The sequence below is a fragment of the Acomys minous genome, assembly GCF_964271855.1.
Source record: "Acomys minous genome assembly, chromosome: 6".
Taxonomy (NCBI): Eukaryota; Metazoa; Chordata; class Mammalia; order Rodentia; family Muridae; genus Acomys; species Acomys minous.
Window position 1 is genome coordinate 108888958 of NC_140487.1, and position 20032 is coordinate 108908989.

General features: G+C 50.1%; 2 protein-coding genes across 2 annotated transcripts; both read right to left on the reverse strand.

Moving 5' to 3' along the window:
• Positions 1-2796: 2796 nt before the first annotated feature.
• On the reverse strand, positions 2797-13285 carry TMEM222 (transmembrane protein 222). The gene is made up of 6 exons (XM_084785301.1): positions 13031-13285; positions 7724-7808; positions 6645-6676; positions 4720-4816; positions 4512-4642; positions 2797-3641 (listed from the first exon to the last, which is right to left on the reverse strand). The coding sequence occupies exons 1-6, from the start codon at positions 13222-13224 to the stop codon at positions 3554-3556; spliced, it is 627 nt and encodes a 208-aa protein (XP_084641427.1). The 5' UTR covers positions 13225-13285; the 3' UTR covers positions 2797-3553.
• Positions 13286-15462: 2177 nt separating this feature from the next.
• Positions 15463-16073, reverse strand: LOC311599763 (protein S100-A10-like). Its single transcript, XM_084785735.1, has one exon. The coding sequence runs from the start codon at positions 16003-16005 to the stop codon at positions 15712-15714; it is 294 nt and encodes a 97-aa protein (XP_084641861.1). The 5' UTR covers positions 16006-16073; the 3' UTR covers positions 15463-15711.
• Positions 16074-20032: the final 3959 nt, after the last annotated feature.

Sequence of the window (20032 nt, forward strand, 5' to 3'; positions counted from 1 at the left end):
CTTAGGAGGTAACTGAAGCATGCCTCGCTTACAAGGCTAACTCAAGGCCGAGGTTGGTCCATCTGTGGACTAGGCAGCAGACCCACTCTGCCGCGGGAGGGCTGATAGAAAATTGCTTTGAAAGCAAAGTTGGAAACTTTTCTAAGAACCACACGGTAATGGGAGGATGGTAAAGTTGCTACTAGGCAGCCTTGGGCCAGGCGGGGCTCCAGCACTGTATGGCCTTGAGCAGGTTTCTTAACCCCTCTGAGTAGTAACTTCCTTCTGTGCAAACTGGAGAGTAGAATCTAAAGAGAAGCCGGGTACAGCTGGCATACCGGCGCCTGGCACAGCTGGCATGTAGTAAGATGCCAGGTGGCCGCTCGCCAACAGACCAATGCCCACAGCCATTCAAGCCCCTCTGACCATCCACTGTCCACAGCCTGGGCAGCGATTTGTCTCCTTTGTCACCCTGGGCCCCTTCTGTTTGAAGGGCCCGAGAGTGCAGTGACAGCCAAGGATCCCACGCTTTCACTGTCGTCTACTGCCACATCTTGCTCAGTAGAACCTGTTTTGGGTCTCAGAGTACCTGGATCTTGGAAGCGTGGTCTGTGGCAATCTACATTTGAGTTGTAGCTGCCTCCCAGCCCTTTATGATGTGCACAAACGCGTTGACTGCATAGATGTGGAGCACACGAGTGTCTAGTGCACAAGGGAGCCAGAGGAACGTGTCCCGTCTCTGGAACTGGAGTTACAGAGGGTTGTGAGCCACCACGTGGGTGTTTAGGATCCCAGGTCCTCTGCAAGAGCAACAGGTGCTTAGGTGCTGAGTCATCTCCTAAGCACTCTCCCCCTAAGATGGTTTCTCTACCACCCAGGCTGTCTTTGAACTCAGAGATCCGCCTGCCTCTGCCTCCCAAGTGCTGGAATTAAAGGCGTGCGCCAACCACGTTCCGGCTTCAGTCTTTGCTCTTAACTGCTGAGTCACTCAATCCTCCAGCCTCAAGCTTTTTGTATTAGTTTATTTTTCTGGTGGTCGAGCCCCCCCCCCTCTGGAAGAACAGCCAGGGCTCTTAAATCTCTAAGCTGCCACTCTCACCCTCTGACTTGTCAGTCTTACTTTCAGTTTCTTTTTCCTTATCTAAAGTAGCTAATAATTCTTAGGCCAGGTGGTGGCACACACCTGCACTCCAGCACTCAGGAGGCTGAGGCAGGCTGATTTCTTGAGTTCCAGGCCAGCCTGGTCTACAGAATGAGTTCTAGGACAGCCAGCACTCCGGAGAAACCCTGTCTCGAAAAACAAGGCCACACACACACACACACACACACACACACACACACACACACACACACACACACTTTTTAGGTTTTGACTAACACTGAGTGAATTCCCTAGTGTCAGAAAATACCTGTACATGGTAGCTCAGTGAAAACATGCATTTACATACCTGTTTTCCTTTCCACTAGTGTCTGTTGCAGGATATTTGATTCCACTGTGCTGTGGGAGAACCTGTCTTTTGTTTAACCTGTTTGAGTCCTAGCCTGCACCTTTAATCCAAGAGCTTTCTGTACACAGGATTTAATAAAGTTAACCCTGGGTCAAGGCAAAGAGCAAGAAAGCAGCTGACAGGCATTAAAGGGGAGGAGGAGCTTGAGTTGAGGGGTAAACAGTGTGTAGAATTAGAAGGAGCTCTGAGCTCCTTGGCCTTTGGCCTTCCTTCCTGGGCTATCAGCTGAGCTGGTAAGCCTTTTAGCCTTTCCCATCAGGATGTTATCTGAGTAGGAAGGTCGGGAGCTTTCTCTGCCTCTCAGAGATAGCAGGTTTTTACCCAACATCTGGCTCTTGAGTCTTTTTTTTAAAGATTTTTATTTATACAGTACTCCGCCCCCATGTGTGCCTGCAGACCAGAAGAGGGGACCAGATCTCATTATAGATGGCTGTGAGCCACCATGTGGTTGCTAGAATTGAACTCAGGACCTTTAGAAGAACAAGACAGTGCTCTTAACCTCTGAGCCATCTCTCCAGCCCCCTGGCTCCTGACTCTTTATTGGTAAAATAGATTAGGAAAATCATTTAACACGACAAGTGCCCCTATGGAAGTGGGCATTCTGGTGGCCACTTGCACCATCAAGTGTCCCTCGATAGAGTGGCAGATAGCATCCTTCTCTTTCTTCAGGGCTGCTTCTCCAGCCCTCCTCGCACTCTGAGCACCCCAGGAAGCTATCCAATCCTGGCAGTCCAGGCCAAAAAGACCTGTCTAGGGTGGGGCTCTGCTGGCTCTTGAGCCACTCTTTGCTTCCCCCAAACTTGGACAAGTTCCGAGGTGTTCATTTCTTCATGTCACGTGGGACTGATAATGTCTGCTTTACGGGCCAGTAGAGGAAGCATTTGAGTGCTGGGCATGGAACCCAAGGCCATGCTAGGCCTCAGGCCGTCAGTCACATGCTGTCCTGGAAACAGCTTGGTGGAAAGCAAAGGATCAGAGGGGAGTAGACACTGGTGCGTGCTGAGAACTTGGCAGCCGCAGAGGGAGGCACCAGGGACAGGGCTGTGAGGTAATCACGAGAAGCTCAACACGGCCACCATACACAGCAGGGCCAAGAGCTGCCACTCCTCTTGGCTTACCCAAACTGTGCAGCCCAAGGAAGCAGACCTGAGGAAGCAGGTCACCTCAGAGGAAGGCTCTGGTCTTTGGTCCTAACCCCAATCCAAGTTTTTCCCAACAGGGAAGATGGGAGATTCATTCCAGAAGGGAGCTTGGCACATAGACTGGGAATGGTGTTGTTAGCAGTGACAAGAAAACGACAAGACACCACTTGGACTTGAAACTTTACTTCCTGTCAGGGAGCCCCTTATAAAGGAGCCAGTGGACCGGGGGAAGCAGGCTGCACAGGGCCCAACCGGAAGTAGACCCAGGCCATCATGGGTTACTCACACCTTGAACCTAAGGAGTTCTATGCCCAGCATGAGGACTCCTGGGAAGAAACAAGTGGGATTAACACACCCTAATTTACACGAAAGTGCCATTCACCATGCTGGCCAGGGCCCAGGTCAGGTGTGTAGAGCACACACTACGCTACTGCAGCTCTAGCAGACACGCAAAGGGCCTAGCCAGCCCTTTAGTCCACTCTAGGCCAGCAGAGAAGGTTCCAAGTCTCTTGGCTCGCAGCACTTCTCAGAATACCACCCCCACCTTGGGACATGACAAGCCAGAAAGCAGCTTCAACTCCAGTTCCGAACACTGCTTTGCCTCATGGGTCCTCGCCCTCACTGTACCTGCGCATGGCAGAAGCAGTCCAGTGGCAGTGGCAGGAGGGGCTGGAAAGGAAGGCAGGCCTTCCCAGGATGGCAATGGGGACGCCACAAGAGTGAGGCCACAAGCCCAGGGAGAGAGGACAAGGAGCTCACAGTGACCTCATCTCACACTCCCTCAGCATTCCCACCCCAAGTCCTGACCCTACTTCCAACCCAGGAGGCGACTCTGCCTGAGGGCGGGGATAAAAGAACTGGGAGCACAGGGGTGGGTGGCAGGGGCCTCCTTGGGGCCTGGTGGGCTTAGGCCATCGAAAGCCATCACCGAACGTTGAAGATGAGACTGACGGTCAGGATGATGCCCAGGAGAAGGACAAAGGGCAGCCAGGTCTTCACAAAGGCTCCGACACTGACAAGGGAGAAGAACAGAGGGGGAGGAGCAGGTGAGCAGGCATATGGCCCAGAATCCCCTCCTTCCCCAACCCTGACACGTCTTAAGTTCCCAGGGGCCTCCTGGAATTTTTTTCAACTTGGTCAGCCAGGGGACAGGAAACAAATGGACTGAGCCTCAGTGGCATCTACAGTCACTCATGACCAGGGGCTTCCAGGGGGGACCCCTGAGATGGTAGTGGATGTAAGCTCAGTGTTGCACGGCCAGGAGTCATGGCTTCAACTCAACCCTGGCTCTGGCCCAATCCTGTCCAGTGACATTCTTTTTGAGGGTCTCTAGAGCCGTCTACAAGTCCCCTGAGAGTTCCCTTCCAGAAGCTCCTGATAAGCACAATTAGGAATAAAGACGGGGTTGGGGATCAGCTTAAGTGGGAAATTGTTTCTAAGTCTGGGGTCTGCTGTGGGACAGGGAACTCCCCAACCTTAGTCCTCTCTTGGTGTGGTCAGGGACGGATGTCTCAGGCCTCACAGGTCATGAAGCTGTGGCTTCAGAGGTCTGCCTGGACTATGAGCCTAGCTGTCCAGATGCACACCTCTGACAGAGAATGCAGGTGCAAACTCAACTTCTCTACAAGCCAGGACAACTGCAGCCTTCCACCAGGGACAACCATAGCCCAGAAGCAGTTGGTCAGACCCTCACTTGCAGCAGGAGGTGACAGGTCAGCTGGAAACACGTGTGGAGGACTTGGGTACAGCCACCTGCTCTCCACCAGGAACTCAGTCTCTGTTCTAACTGTCCCTGGTGACTGAAGGACTCCAATGACAGACAGCCTTTCCAGAATGCTGGGGAAAGTGGCCGGGGGAGCCTGGAGGTGGGAAGACAGCTCACCTGACGTACTTCCCATAAATCAGGCAGAAGAAGCAGAGTGTCACCATGTTCCAGTTGGTGCTATTGTTGTAACGCATCAGATTCAGGGCCAATGCCACGTGTGAGTGGCAGTTGTCACAGCAGAGATTGTGCTGGAGACACGAGAGCAGCTGGGTCAGGCTGGAGGGCGGGGTGGGGACCATGGCCCTCCGCCCCAGTCCCCACCTACCATGCGGTGCTTGTACTCTTCAGAGGCATCGTGCACGGCCGTGTCCCACGCGTTGGGCCCACTAGCATAGACCTGTGCGGGGTCCAATTTCCAGAACCTGAAAGAAAGGGGGGTGTTTTGGGCATTGGCTCAGCCCCTTTTGTGGCCTGCCAGCTTTAGGCATGCTCTCTGTGCAGGGTGCCCAAGGCTGTCAGGTGAAGCAGGCCCAGGTCTAGGGTTCTTTGGCCATTTCCTCCCAATCGAAACATTCTCTTAGAGGGGAGCTCCTGACACCCAGGAAGCAGAGAAAACTCCCAGGCTCAGGAAACTCCTAAAAAAGAGTCTCAAGGACCTTCCTTCCTTCCTTCCTTGGGATTCTAGAAGGTGTAACAACTGTAAATTCAGGCTCACAAAACTCAACTTGGGTACAACCAGTGTCCAATCTGGGGTGAAGCTGAGTCTGCTCACCTCTCCCCAGGAAGCAATACACCAGCAGACAACTGGAAGCCGGCAGGGCCAGCGTGCTAAGGTCTGTCTGCCCCCATATTCTTAGGTTGAAATCTTAACCCCTGACAACGTCCCTTTATGGTGGGGTGACCTGAGAGACTTCATTCCTATATGGTGGGGTGACCTGAGAGACTTCATTCCTTTATGGTGGGGTGACCTGAGAGACTTCATTCCTTTCATCATGTGTGGCCCCCGCAAGGCACAGAGTGTACCAGCACCCTGATCTCGGCCTTCCTAGTCTCCAAAGCTGAGACTTTTTTGTTGTTGATGAGCCACCCACTCATTGGCATTTTGTCATGGCAACCTTAAAGAAATGAAGACAAGAAACACCTGAGTCTAGGCTGATGGGAGAGGGGTTAGGTCAGCACTAGAGGCTGTGGGAACAGTGTGAACAAGGCAGGAAGCATAAGCTGTACAGTGTGTCCCAGTAAGAAGTGACAGAGCAATCCTGGAGGATTCAGGAGAAAACAAGGTGACAGGGAGATAAGCTGGCAGGAGTCACAGGCCTGAATGTTGACTGAGGTGGTTTGTCCAGCAGTAGCATTCTCCCCCAAAGTCACCCCAGTCAACTTGCTAACAGAGTAGGAAAGCTGTTAGGAGATGAAGGCCATACCCACCAGGCAGGTGAGAGTGGCTTCTGGAAGCAATAGAGAGCCCCAGTGGCCTCAGGCAGAAATGGGGGAAGGGGTGCACACACACAGTGCAGTGGGATCACGGGTGGTTGTGGAAGCAAGAAACCACTGTGGCCTGCACTGTGGGCCTCAGGGGCTCCCACTCACAGAAGAAATGTCTCAAAACTGCCTTTGGAAATATAAAAGCCAAACAGCCCAAATGACCCCCAGACCACACTTCCACCAGCCTGAGGAAGTCAGACAGGGAGCTCTGCTCCAAGCCTCCTCACCCTGCGGCCTCCTGCATAGCTTTGGGCCATAGGCTACCTGCTGTAGTTCTGAGGCACATCAGGCCAGGACTGAAGAGATGAAGACAAGCCAGCAATGAAGCTGCTTTGCCCTCAGAGGGCCTGAGCTGCTTTCCTGCCCTCCAAACAGAAAGCCGCAGCAGAGCGCCCAGCAGCCTCCTACTCTTTAAATGGCCTGCTTGCTCCCAAGGGGCTGAAGGACTCCAGCCTACACAGAAAGACAGACTTGACGATGAGAGCAGCTCTGGTGCTTCCTAACTGTGATGCTGCCAAGTCCCATCCCTTCCTTTACTTCTGTGCCACAGAGTTGAAAATGTGAGCTCCCAGAGAAGGTCACAAGATGAGGCCCGGACAGGGACTGACACTCTAGTACTTGCTACAAGGTGCTGTGTCCTCATAGGTTCTGGCTGTCTTTCTCAACTGTGCTTAGGGTGCTGGCTCCTGCTGCACCTCACAGGGCTTGGCTTGTTGCTCTGACAGGAGGAAGGTGGCCCTGGCCAGGCACACAGTATTCACTTACTTGGCAGGCTTTCCAAAGGCCATGTTGTCTTCCTGTTGAGAGACAAGAGCAGAAGTCAGTGGAGAAACTACAGGCAGACTATGACAACCCTAGGTCAGTGGCTGAAGTGCAGTGACACAGGAGGGCATGGCATGGCATACGTAGTGTCATAGCAGCTGCTGCTCTGTGAAAAGAGGCAGTGCAGCACCCAGGAGCTTCTCTGGCCCTCTCTTAGTCCTCAGGCAGTCTCTGAGCTTTTGTTAGAGGCAGGAGGTATGTGTAACACCCGCCCTCTCACTGCTCAGTGAAGTAGTAAAGCTCCCAGGGGTCTGGAGTGCGACACCTTCAGTGCAGGACAGAGGCTGCTGGACCCCCCACCATTTTCTTATGAGGGCGAGTGTAGTGGGGAGTCCTAGGCTCCCTGTATACACATACATACACACTCCAGAAATATAATCTATGTATATTGAGACATGGTCTCTCAGCATAGCCCTAGTAGTCCTAGAACTCTCTATGTAGCCCACACTGGCCTTGAACTCTCGGCAATCCTCCTGGCTCAGTTTCCCATGCTGGGTTTAGAGGCATGAACACTGCCTATTGATGTGTGTAGCGGACTGTGTCATCACCCCTGTTCATTCCAGCCTCAGCTACCTGGAAACGGGCAAATGCCATGTGCTCATCTGGAAAGAGCCCAGTGGACTAGTGCTGGTCCACTCCAGGAAGCAGGCTGGAGAACACGGCTGGTTCATTCTAACACGCCCACCCTGCGAACCATATCAGCCTCCCCTGTGCCCCAACCATGGTTCCCACCTTCTGAAGGTCCAGAGATGTGGTTCCTGGATGGTCTGACTCCACTCTTGCCTCTAACCCTACCCATGTCTTGATACCCAGGGATGGGGGCAGCGGGCTGAGCCAGTTACCTAAGACTCCTCTGGCCACACTGCCCTCCTGGCCTGTCCTGGAGGCGAGAGAAGGAAAGGGGTCAAACACTGGTGAGGGGCAGAAGGCTGGGCCAGGGCTGAGAGTTATGTGTGACTTCCTAGGCCCAGGCCAGTCTTCTATGTGATCCTGGAGTCAGGGCAGAGGAAACAGGGACTCACCGAAACAAAATAGGGGCCAGCGAAGTCCCGAATGACCCCTGTAGACGTGCAGATGCCCATGTGGCCGATGATGGGGAAAAACCACCTGTCAGGACACGAAGCAGGGAAAGGACAGAGCTGAGGGGCTTTCCTCCAGCCAGGCAGACGCTGCAGAAACTTCATCTAGCTGGGGAGCATGTGGTCACATTATGGAGGTGCGAGGGCTGGGGGGCACCCCTGATAGAGGGCATGGACACTAATGGCAGGCAAGCACAAGGAGCAGCCAGACCTCTGCTGGGAGGTGAGCACCCTCTCTGGAAGACTGACTGTCAGCGCTGCAGGCTGAGCCTCAGCAGTCCTACCTCAGAGGATGTACACAACACACACGGGCCCTGTGTGCCTGCTTGGCACACACAAGGTGCTGGGTTTGAACCCCAGCACTGCAAAAAGCAAATATCCTCACTGAACTGTGCTCTTAAAAATGTAGACCTCAGGCTGGAGAGATGGCTCAGAGGTTAAGAGCACTGTCTGTTCTTCCAGAGGTTCTGAGTTCAATTACCAGCAACCACATGACGGCTCACAACCATCTATAGTGAGATCTGGTGCCCTCTTCTGGATGCAGGTGTACATGCAGAGAAAGTACTCATATGCATACGAATAAATCATAAATAAATATTTAAGTGTGCTTTATTTTTTATTTTTTAAAGACAGGGTTTCTCTATGTTATCCTGGCTGTCCTGAACTCACTTTATAAACCAGGCTGGCCTCGAACTCACAGCGATCTGCCTGCCTCTGACTCCCAAGTGCTGGGAAAAAGTGTATTGTTTACTGGGGCTGGAGAGATGGCTCAGTGGTTAAGAGTACCCAGGTATGGCACTGTACGCCTCTAATCCCAGCATTTGGGAGGCAGAGGCAAGTGGATCTCTGTGAGTTCAAAGATAGATTGGTCTACAAAACAAGCCCAGGTCAGCCAGGGCTGTTACACAGAGGAACCCTGTCTGGGAAAGGAAAAAAAAAAAAAGCACTGGCTGCTCTTCTAGGGGAGCTGGATTCAATTCCCAAGCCCCATATGGCAGCTCACAACCATCTGTCCTCTGTGGGCATCTGGTACAGATGTGCTGCACAGATATATCTATATGCAAGCAAAACACCCATGTACATAAAAAAGTATACCTTTTGTTATATGTAAATTATCTCAAAGTTAATTTAAAAAACACAAAACAAAACCCAACTGAGATGGACATGGCTGGCATATGCCTGTAATCCTAGCAAATGCCTTGTATACACAGTGAGACCTTGCCTCAATAAATAAATAAGTAAAATGTGTGTTGTGGGATTGGAGATGGTAAGCCATTAAGAGAAGTTACAGTTCTTACAGAACACCTAGGTTCAGTTCCCAGCACCCACAAGGTAGCACCTACTCCAAAACTCCAACTCCACACGATGTGTGTGACACCCTCTTCTGACCACCAGACATGCATGCAGTGTCCATATAAATACACGCAGGCAAAACACCCATTCATACCAAAGTAAAGCTTAGCCAGGCATGGTGGTGCATACTTTTAATCCCAGCACTTGGGAGGCTATTATACAGAGAAACCTGTCTTGGAAAACAAAAACAACAACAAATAAAAAATAAAATAAAATAAAGCTCTTTAAACCAAGCAGCCAGCCATGGTGGTGCACACCTTTAATCCCAGCACTCAAGAGGCAGAGGCAAGTGGGACGGGTCTCTGTGAGTTCGAGGCCAGCCTGGTCTACAATGTGAGTCTAGGACAGCCAAGGTTACACAGAGACTCTGTCTTCAAAAACAAAAACCAAAAAATCCAAAAAATACCAAGCCAAACTACACCTCCACACATGCAGGGGTGGGGGGCAGGGGGTGGCCCCATCTCTGCTACACCTGGAGGAAAGTCTTACCCGAGAGTGTAAAACATCGCACTGTTGCTGGGCAGCGGTGGTGCACGCCTTTAGTCCTAGCACTCGGGAGGCAGAGGCAGGCAGATCTCTGAGTTCCAGGACAGACAAGGCCACACAGAGAAGCCAAAAATCCAGCTAAACAAAAACCCAATGCTGTTTAGTGTTCCAGAGAAGACAAAACAAATCTACAGCTATTGAACTGAGGTTGGCAGGTGGCTTTGCTGTGAGGGTGCCTGCCACCAAGCCTGATGACCTGAGTTTGACCCCTGGGACTCACATGGTAGAAGGGGAAAATGACTCCAAAAAGCTGTTCTCTGACCTGCACATGTGTATGTGACACACTTCTGTATACATACACATATTAATAATAAAATGAAGATATTTCAAGTGTGGCTGAGGTGGGTATGTACAGGTGCCCACAAGCACTGGATCCCACTGGAGCTGTCAGCCACCTGACACAGGCTGGGAAGTCAACTTGGGTCCTACGTAACAGTATGTGGTCTTAACTGCTGAACTGTTTCTCCCGCCCATAAATTGAAAAAGAATGAAAACCTCAAATTTTAATTGAACTGTATGTCTAATATTTGTGCATCTTATAATATGTAAGTAACCCTTCAATAAGGACGTTTAAGAGTGGGGAGGGGCATTTAGGGCTAGTAAACTGTCTCAGGAGATAGGTGCTTGATACACCATCCTGAGCAGTGAGGGAGAGAGTAAGTTCCAGGGCAGCCAGGACTACATAAAGAGATCATGTCTCAAAAGCCACCACCCAAAAGAAAAGAAAAAAGCTAGGTTCTGCCTTGTTTCACATTTAGTGTTGAGCAGGCTACTCATTTCCATGTTTCTGCAGAGTAACAGGCACTCTGTTGAGGCCTATTGCCTGCAGTCACTGCAGACCGCGGCTCACATGTGGGGTGCTCCATGTTGCTCGGAGGTGGTCTGTAAATACTTGCTATCTAACTGACAAAGAGTAAGTAGCTGAAGAGCCACAGTGAACACAGTATGGACGCCAACAACTGTGGGAAACTGCTCCTCTGGCTTCTCAGAACCCAATCCCAGGCTCTTCCTGAAAAAGGTTCCTTTCAACTGATCAGGGACCTGGCTTTTAGCAATACTCTATCTACATCACAAACGTGCTGATGGCCAATGGAACTGGGAACGCCGTTTGGAGAGACTACACTAACGCTCTGTGCTAGTAAAGCCCTAGGGAAGCAACTCTCCCTGCAGCTTGTCCGTTCCCCAGGGGCAAGCTCCAGAGCTAGGGCAGCTGCTGCATCTTCTGACCTAGGTCAAACGTGGTCCTTAGTAAAGGCTTAGGGAGTGAGCCTGTTGCTCAGTCTGGAGTTTGGTGCCTTTACTACCTCATCTACATATGAGCAGAGTATCTGCTCTCACAGGTTGATTGATGTAAGGATTGAATGGCAGGGAGTGTGAAATATTTAGTTATTTTTATTACTAGTGGCAGCTGTTATTAACATCTTGGAAGAGGGACAGGTGCTGGACTCAGTTCCCTCCTCTGATCTCCCTACCACAGACACGAGAGTCCCCATACCTACCCCTACATCTGCACGCACCGTCACCAACCTCACATGGCTACGTCACTGCAAAGGTTAGTTTACCTGTACCTGACCCTTCTGCTGAGGGGTCAGTCCTCTGACAGGAGCAGAGGCTAACTCATCTTGGTCTTATGAACACAGACTGAAGAGAACTGAGACATAGCTACTTCTAGCCTAGAAAATGGGAAACGATGTGTCTTCACCTCAAGTTGCTACCATTTCTCTGCAGAGGACCAAGCCACAGATTTTTTTTTTTAAATGAGAGGCTACAAATGGTTCAGTAGGTAAAGGCACCAGGTGCCAAGTCTGAAGACTTGTGTTTTACTCACACAGCAGGAAGAAACCTACGTCTACAGAGGCACAAGTAGTCACTAGCAAATGTGTTAGAGGAACAGTTAATGAATGAATAAAATTAACACGTACATATTGTAAGGTTTTTTTGGGGAGGGTGGATCCAGGATCTTACTTTATTATTTATTTATTTATTTATTTATTTTGGTTTTTCGAGACAGGGTCTCTCTGTGTTGCCTGGACTCACTTTGTAGACTAGGCTGGCCTTGAACTCACATCGATCCACCAGCCTCTGCCTCCCAAGTGCTGCGATTAAAGGCATGTGCCACCACGCGCAGCCAGGATCTTACTCTTATACCCTAGGTTGGACCTTGCTCTGTAGCCTAGGATGGCCTCAAAATCTCCGGGATCTTCCTACTATAATCTCCTGGAGTGGCCTCAGACCAGAGGTGTGAGCCACAGTGCCCAGACTCATATTTCCAATTTTTTTCTTTTATTATTATTGGGGGGGGGGGGGGAGTTCTTCAAGACAGGGTCTCTCTCTCTCTAACCTTGGCTGTCCTGGATTCATTTCGTAGGCCAGGCTGGCCTCTGCCTCCCGAGTGCTGGGATAAAGGCGTGCTCCACCACCGCACGGCTAAACCTGGCTCTTTTTGTTTTGTTGTTGTTGTTTCAGACTGGGTCTCACTATGCAGGCCTAGCAGGCCTGGAATTCCCACCATATAGTCCAGACTGGCCTCCAGCTCACAGACACCTGCCTGCCTATGCCCACAAGTGCTGGAATTAAAGGTGCGGATCACCAGATAGAGGGGGGGGGGGATCTCCTCAGTATATATGAGTTACACAGTCAGTAAACTTGACTCCTGAACGTCTTCTTGCTGAGGTAGTAAACTGACCAAGACAATGCTACAATAAACTCTGTCTCACCGTGGGGGAAGAGGATTCCTACTTAAAACTTCAAGCTTGCAAACTGTCCAGGCTGTTAAGACTAAAGTAGGCGGGCAGTAAGCTGCTCTTCTTCACTGGGAGGCAGACACCCAGGTACCCCGATACTATCTTGCAAATCAGGAGGTGTAGGGAGCAAAACGTTGGCAAGGCTGACATTCCATGAACTTGTCTGGCCTCAATGAAACTCTCATTATTTTTTTGCTTCTAAAGGCAAAACGTCTTGTGTATAACATATGACCAATAAGCACTCGTTTGTTCAATGAGTGGGAAACAAAACAAAACCAAACCTAGCGATGAATGATGAGCCGGACTTGCCTCTTCAGACAACGGCTAAGGGACTTTGCTGTACACCTGCAGCTCAGGGCCTGTTACCTTGTCCTTCCCGCTGACACTTGTCCTCCTGCCCAGTTAGACCAGGGTTAACCAGGGCCGGAAGCATGCCCCACATCCAGCGGGGACGCGCACCGCACAGGTGACAGGGTTCTAGGGACCGGGTGCTGGCCTGGCCAGGAGTAAAGGTTGCCGCCAAGTCTGGGGGAAAAAAAGCTAGAACAGCACACAGGAGGACGCTCGGGCACTCCCCGTCTTCGCGGCGACACCGGAAGAGACTCACGTGAGCACCGGAATGGGCGTCCATACCACGCAGTAGGGGAAGCGGCTCCGCTCCACGTCCATGGCGACACCACCGGACCCGTGGTACTGCTTCATGTCCGTCTCGGCCGCCGTCGGCGTTTCTACTTCCGCCATCCGAGGAGGGGGCGGCGGCGGCTGCAACAGGAGCGGAGAACTCCCTTCCGCTTCCGCCATGCTGCGCGCGCCCTCTCGGGAAGGCCCGGCGGCGGCCCACTCGCCCCTGTGTCGTCACTTCCAGGAGGTGGGGTGGGTCCGCATGGTTGTTCTTCCCTCCGGGAATTAGAGCCTAGTCCTTTTAGGCCCGGCAAGCCTAGTCTCTTCCCGAGCCCCTGTAGTGGAGCATTTACATGGCCCTCAGGCAGCTCTCAGTCACCAGTCACGGTCCGGTACACCGGCATGTGGTCCACTCAGTATTTATTTATTGATCACTTCTTAAGCGCCAAACACCTGATATCCATTGTTACTACTGTCCATAAACTGATTAGACATACAAATTCAGTTGTTTTCCTCAGGTTACAAATCAGAGACTGCGGCTCTAGAGATGAAAGTGAGGGGCCACGATTCAAACACAAGTCTTGAAATTTTCTTTGTCCTTTTTAGTCTGTGCCATGAGTGTAAAAGAAGATCTTGGGGTGTGTGTGTGTGTGTGTGTGTGTGTGTGTGTGTGTGTGTGATGGCAGAGGGGCAAAGACAAACTCTGTAAAGGAGAGAGTATCATCCTGGCTGGAGTAAATCACAGTTCAGGTAGATAGGCAGATTCCCCTTATTGTTGCTGTTTTAGGGTCTAGGTTTGTTCTTGTTTCTAAACAGGCTAAGACCTGTACCGGGTGGTGGAAGTAGTTTGGAAGACAAGAAGGGAACCAGACTACAGGATGATGTAAGAAAACTGAGCCAGGGCTGTGCAGTGGTGGCACATGCCTTTAATCCCAGCACTTGGGAAGCAGAGGCAGGTGGTGAGAGACCAAAAAGAATTAAGAATCGTGTTTCAGGATCACGGTTAGGAGCCCGGCTTGAGCTATGAATAAAGATCCTCTGTGCTTGCATAGGTTTCGTCTCGTGGTGGTCGTTTTCAGAGTCTCATGAACCAGACTCGATGGTGGATCTCTGAATCTCTGTGAGTTCGAGGCCAGCCTGGTCTACAAAGTGAGCCCAAGACAGCCAGGGGTGCACAGAGAAACCCTGTCTCAAAAACAAACAGGGGCAAGAGAGATGGCTCAGTGGTTAAAAGTACTACCTGCTCTTCCAAAGGTCCCGGGTTCAATTCCCAGCACCCACATGGCAGCTCACAACTGTCTGTAACGCCAAGATCTGACACCCTCACACCCATGCACATAAGTTAAAATTAAATTAAATATATTAAAAAACAAATAAACAAACAAAACCAAGAAAGAAAAGGCAGAGAGGCAGAGAGACTGTTTCAACAGGCTAAGGCCACTTTTTTGGAAGAGCAGGGCTGGGGGACATGTATATACAAATAGGGAGCTACCAGGAAGTTACCGTTCTTTTTGTGGTTTGACTGAGACCAGAGTAGGTTGTTTTCCATACCTAGGTATATTGTTTCTGCAGATGGAATAGACCAGTCAGGCTGGAGCTAAGCAGTTCTTTCTGGTTAGAGGCTATTGACTCAATTCCTCATGACCCAAGCTCTTAGCCAACAGAAGGAAAAGACAAATAAATGCACTAAGACAGGTGAAAGCTATGCCTTTGAAAGGAGTTTCTTCCATTTAATTATTCTTCTCTAATAATGGTAACCTACCAAAAAAAGCCTATTGTCCCCATATTAAAATGTTTTTTTTGTTTGTTTGTTTTTTGTTTTTTTGTTTGTTTTTTTGGTTTTTCAAGACAGAGTCTCTCTGTGAAGCTGTTCTGGACTTGCTTTGTAGACCAGACTGGCCTTGAACTCAGTGATTCGCCTGCCTCTGCCTCCCAAGTGCTGGGATTAAAGGCGTGCGCCACCACGCCATTGGTATCATAGCTGAAGTGAATTCTAATCCACTCAAAATTCTTTGAGCATGGTTGCACCTCTCTCATAAATGACCCTGTCACAGTAGTTGTGTAACTTTCTCTGTGTATCTTTGTTTTTGTTTTTGTTTGGTTTGGTTTTTTGAGACAAGGTTTCTCTGTGTAGCCTTGGCTGTCCTGGCCTTTGTAGACCAGGCTGGCCTCGAACTCACAGCGATGCGCCTGCCTCTGCCTCCCAAGTGCTGGAATTAAAGGCTTGTGCTACCACGCCCAGCTTTCTGTGTGTCTTTGATACTCTCTTACCAGCACTGTTAACTTATATGCTTTTTAACCATCAATGCATGTATGTACGAGTAAAGAAAGAAGTAAATCTCCAGGCATCTGGCACGAAGTTGGCAGTACTAACAAAACACATTTAATCTGACAAACTTCAATGGATTCCCATTGCACTTTAAAAAAAAAAGGGGGAGGGGACTTTCTTTATTGAGGGCAGCAAGGTGCAAACCATATAAAACTCACAAGCTTCTCCATCAACGAATTAACTCCTTTTTTTCTCTCTGCTCGTGGAATTGGGAGTTGGGTGTTATTTGCACATTTCCCTAGGGTCCTGATCTGCTTGCAAGAAGCAGTGGGGCGGATTCCTCGGGTGACACTGTGGGAGGACAGGCCCGGGGCGGGAGCGTCAGTGCTCTGCCTGGCCTATTTCTTTCTTTTCTGCCTCATATGTAGTACAAAATAGTCATTGCACACGATGATGAGCCCTGCAACTAGTGACAAGAAGCTCTGGCAGCCCACTTTGCCGTCTCGGCACTGGTCCGGGTCCTTCATGATTTTGTCCACGGCCGGAGGGTCCTTTTGATTTTCCAAAAACCCAGGGAACTCCCTTTCCATGAGCAATTTCAGGTCCTCCTTTGTCAAGTAGTCTTTGTCCCCTGCGAATCTGTGGACCGTGAGCATCATGGCGTCCATGGCGTGCTCCATTTGAGACGGCATTTTGAGGAGTCTGTTGAAGCCTGGGCCCCGAGGCGTAGCAGTCCTTAGAAGAGCTGAAGTCAAGCGATGAGACTCTCCCATGGCACTTTTTTTTTTTAATATTTTATTTAATTTTTTAGTTTATGTGCGTTGGTGTGGGGGTGTCAGATCTTGGGGTTACAGACAATTGTGAGCCGCCATGTGGGTGCTGGGAATTGAACCCGGGTCCTTTGGAAGAGCAGGCAGTGCTCTTAACCACTGAGCCATCTCTCCAGCCCTTCCCATGGCACTTTTAACTTACATGGCTCTGTACCTTCTAGATGGTGTCTGTCTCTTACTTTTTTACTCTGCTACAGATACCCTAAGTTCTGATCAGTCCCTTCCAGGAGCATTATCCCTTCATACTGAGGGCATAGCTCTACCCACTTTAACTGCTACTCCTGCTTCCAGACTTAGAGGCAATGCCATTTCCTCAGCCAGCCAGTCTGAATTAGAAGGTCTCCCTCCTCTCCTCTGGAACACCCTTTTTCTTCATATAGCACATTTATAACCATGTACTGTTTCTTTCCTCCACTAGACTGGAACCCATTTCAGGACCAGTTGTCATTTCTGTAACCCCAGTGCTGACTATAGCGTATAGTGCCTAGTGGCTTTTAACCAGTGTTCACTAAGCCAGATCCATAACAAATACAGGCTTGGCATAATATTTTGGTAACAGATTGTCTGAGCAAAGGGACCTAGCTTATCATTTGCCACTTCCTTGTGCGCTGGGGTTCCTGGAGGTTGGTGGGCACAGCGCTTTAGTACTGTGCTCCGAGACCCTGGCTTTCTTCTCATAGCCTGCGTTAATCTTCCCCCTTTGCCTTGGGTAGCGACAGAAGCCAGGACACAAAGGTCATGTAGCTGTATAGAGGTGCCAGCTCCACCCCTGACTCCTGTAGGAGCTTCTCTCCCAGGCTTGGCCTCCAACTACCACCTCTCCCAGGGCCCATTTCTCTCACACACCTTGGTTCTCACCCAGAGCACGAAGCTCCCTGGCCTGTGTCCTTGCCTTTTCTGCCTGTTTCTCTTTTTTCCCCCTGCAGCCAGATGGATAATCTCCATCAAAGACTATCGCTGCCTTCCAGGCTCAGAGGATCACAGCAGGGCCTGGAAGAAGCTCCACTTACACAGAGTTTGTTTGAGGATTGATGGGGTTGAGAGCCGCCCCTCCCCCAACACATACACTACTGAAAATAGGAATGACCATCTGGATCCATTTACGGGGCTGGCTGGGGGGAGGGGAGGATGGCAGAGTGGAAACTGTCAAGTTGGTAAACCTTGGAGGCTAAGATGCTGTACAAGAGTGGACCCAGAGTGCTCCTGTCTTGGCGGGAGTCAGGACACCTCCACGAATGACTCCAGGGAGCACGCCCCAGGGCTAACAGACCTCATCTCTCGGGGCATCTCACCCATTCTGGCATCCAAGGCTCTCCCTGGGCTGATCCCAAATTTCCCCTGCCAGAGTCATCTCTGTGTCCTTGGGATTTTATGACACTGGTCTCACTTATACCTCATGTCTTTGCTTACACTGTCCCTTAATCAGAAATGCCCCTCTTCTCCTCTTCTGCATCACGTACAAGGTTTCGGGCTAATGCTTCTCCGATGATGCTTCCAGAGCAGGAAGGCTGTTTCCACCTATTGAATATTCATGTGTGCTTGCGTTAGCATTAGCTGTTTACATGTCCGTCTCCCACTGGAGAACGTAAACTCCTTGAGAAAGGGACGGACTGGATCTACTGCTCCGTATAGTCAGCAGGCAGAGGCAGAGAGGGGTTGCTCAGGGAATGCCCCAGGAGCTGTTTGTTGACCATATATGGTCTCCTTTCTGGGGAGGATGCATCTCAGTAAGTAAATCTGAAAAGGTGAATGAAATAGGTCCAAGCCAGGGGCTGCCATGGCTACTACTGGCTGGAGGAACTCCAAGCTGGGGCACAGCACACCAGGGGGCAGTGTCTTTGATTCTGTGGATCTTGCAGTCTTTCTGCTCGGCTACGTCATTACACCTTGCCTCTTGGACTCTGGGTAGATCTCATTCTTCCTCCCCCCTCTCCTTTTCCCTCTTCCCCCTCTTCCCCCTCTCTTCCTCTTCCCTTTCTCTCATCCTCCCTTTCTCATCTTTCCATCCCCATTAGGGCTGAGAAACTTTCCACAACTGAGAGGGGGTCTGAAGGAGCCAATTATTTAATAAAGAAACTATCAGGGGCTGGAGAGATGGCCCAGGGGCTAAAAGCACCGTCTGTTCTTCAAAAGGTCCTGAGTTCAATTCCCAGCAACCACATGGTGTCTCACAACCATCTATCATGTGATCTGACCGGCCTGCAGGAGTACAAGTAGGCAGGGCACTGTATACATAATAAATAAAGAAATCTCTTAAAAAAAAAAAAAAAAGAGTGGGCTGGAGAGATGGCTGCTCTTCCAGAGGTCCTGAGTTCAATTCCCAGCAACCACATGGTGGCTCACAGCCATCAATACTGGCATCTGATGCCCTCTTCTGTCACGCAGATAGAGCACTCATATATATATATATAAAATAAATAAATATTTAAAAAAGAAAAAAGAAAAAAAAGAAACCATCAGAAAAACAAGTTTCTGACTCTTTAGGTACCACAGTCCAGCTTCTATTTCCCTCCCTTTTATGGGCAAATTTACCCCAGCAAGGTTACAAAATGTACAGAGAGGGCCAGAACCTAAGTCTTCTACTTTGGGATGGACAGTAAAAACGTCCATGTGGGTCCAGGAAGATGGCCAGTGTGTTTAGGGTCTGAGGCCTAGCTGTCAGGAGCGATTGAAAATACCCGATGGGAGCCAGGTGGCGGTGGCGCACGCCTTTAATCCCAGCACTCGGGAGGCAGAGGTAGGTGGATTGCCGTGAGTTCGAGGCCAGCCTGATCTACAAAGCGAGTCCAGGACAGCCAAGGGTACACAGAGAAGTCTTGTCTCAAAGGAAACAAAACAATAACAACAGCAACACCTCCTAACACAAAACAATTCATCAAAGAGGTTGGCAGTGTGTGTGCCAGATGGACTTGCCTAAGATATAAGCACATATCAGACCAGACCCTATTTTATTTAAGAAAGGTGGCAGCAGAGGTTAGACCCGTGAGTGGCACATGACTACAGGAGTGCAGGATGCCTTCTGTAGAATAATTCAGCAGTACTATTGTATCCGGCATGGATCCGGGGTGATGGCACCTAGGCTCTGAAGGAGCCTTTTGTCAGTGATTGTTATTTATTTTATGGGGTTGCTCCTTTGAAGCATTCTTAAAGCCTTTGCATAGCTCAGTCCAGAGACAGGCCTGGCAAAACAGGAAGTCTTGTATGGCTGAGAATTGCTTAAGTGATAGTTCCTTCAAGACAACCCCTAGATTAGATAAGAGGTTTTAGTATGAGGAAACTAACTTATTTATTTATTCATTTTCCTTTCTCAAGACAGAGTTTCTCTGTGTGTAGCCTTGGCTGTCCTGGACTCACTTTGTAGGCCAGGCTGGCCTCGAACTCATAGAGATCCTCCTGCCTCTGCCTCCCGAGTGCTGGGATTACAGACGGGTGCCACCACGACCAGCTGTTTTATTTTTATGAGTGTTTTGCTTGGGCACTATGTGTGTACCTGGTGCCCTCAGAATCCAGAAGAGGATGTTGGATCCCCCGGAACTGGAGTTACAGACGGTTCTGAGCCACCACTTGGGGGCTGGGAGTCAGGTCTGAGTTCCCTGCAAGAGTAAGTCACCAATTGCTGGGCCATCTCCCGTGTCCCAAGAAAACGACTAAAAGAACTGGTCTAGCAGCCAGAGGTCAGGGATTTAGTCCTGGCATTGCTTCACTCACCATGGGGCCCAGGGCATGCCGTCCTTCCCCCCTTTCTCTCTTTGGAATTCACTGCCCATATTTATGCAGTTTCAACATGGCCACATTAGTGCTTCTCACCTCTGGCTTCACCTTCGAATCAACCTAGAACGGTTCAAAGTAAATACATGGTTTTCTAAGCAAACCAACACAGACGCTCTGG

Coding starts and splice junctions, on each gene's coding strand:
- LOC311599763 (XM_084785735.1), bottom strand. CDS start 16,005: ATGCCGTCTCAAATGGAGCACGCCATGGACGCCATGATGCTCACGGTC.
- TMEM222 (XM_084785301.1), bottom strand. CDS start 13,224: ATGGCGGAAGCGGAAGGGAGTTCTCCGCTCCTGTTGCAGCCGCCGCCG. Junction 6,677..7,723: donor CTGGCCCCTATTTTGTTTCG/GTGAGTCCCTGT, acceptor GTCTCTCAACAG/GAAGACAACATGGCCTTTGG. Junction 4,817..6,644: donor GCCTTTGGAAAGCCTGCCAA/GTAAGTGAATAC, acceptor CCTTTCTTTCAG/GTTCTGGAAATTGGACCCCG.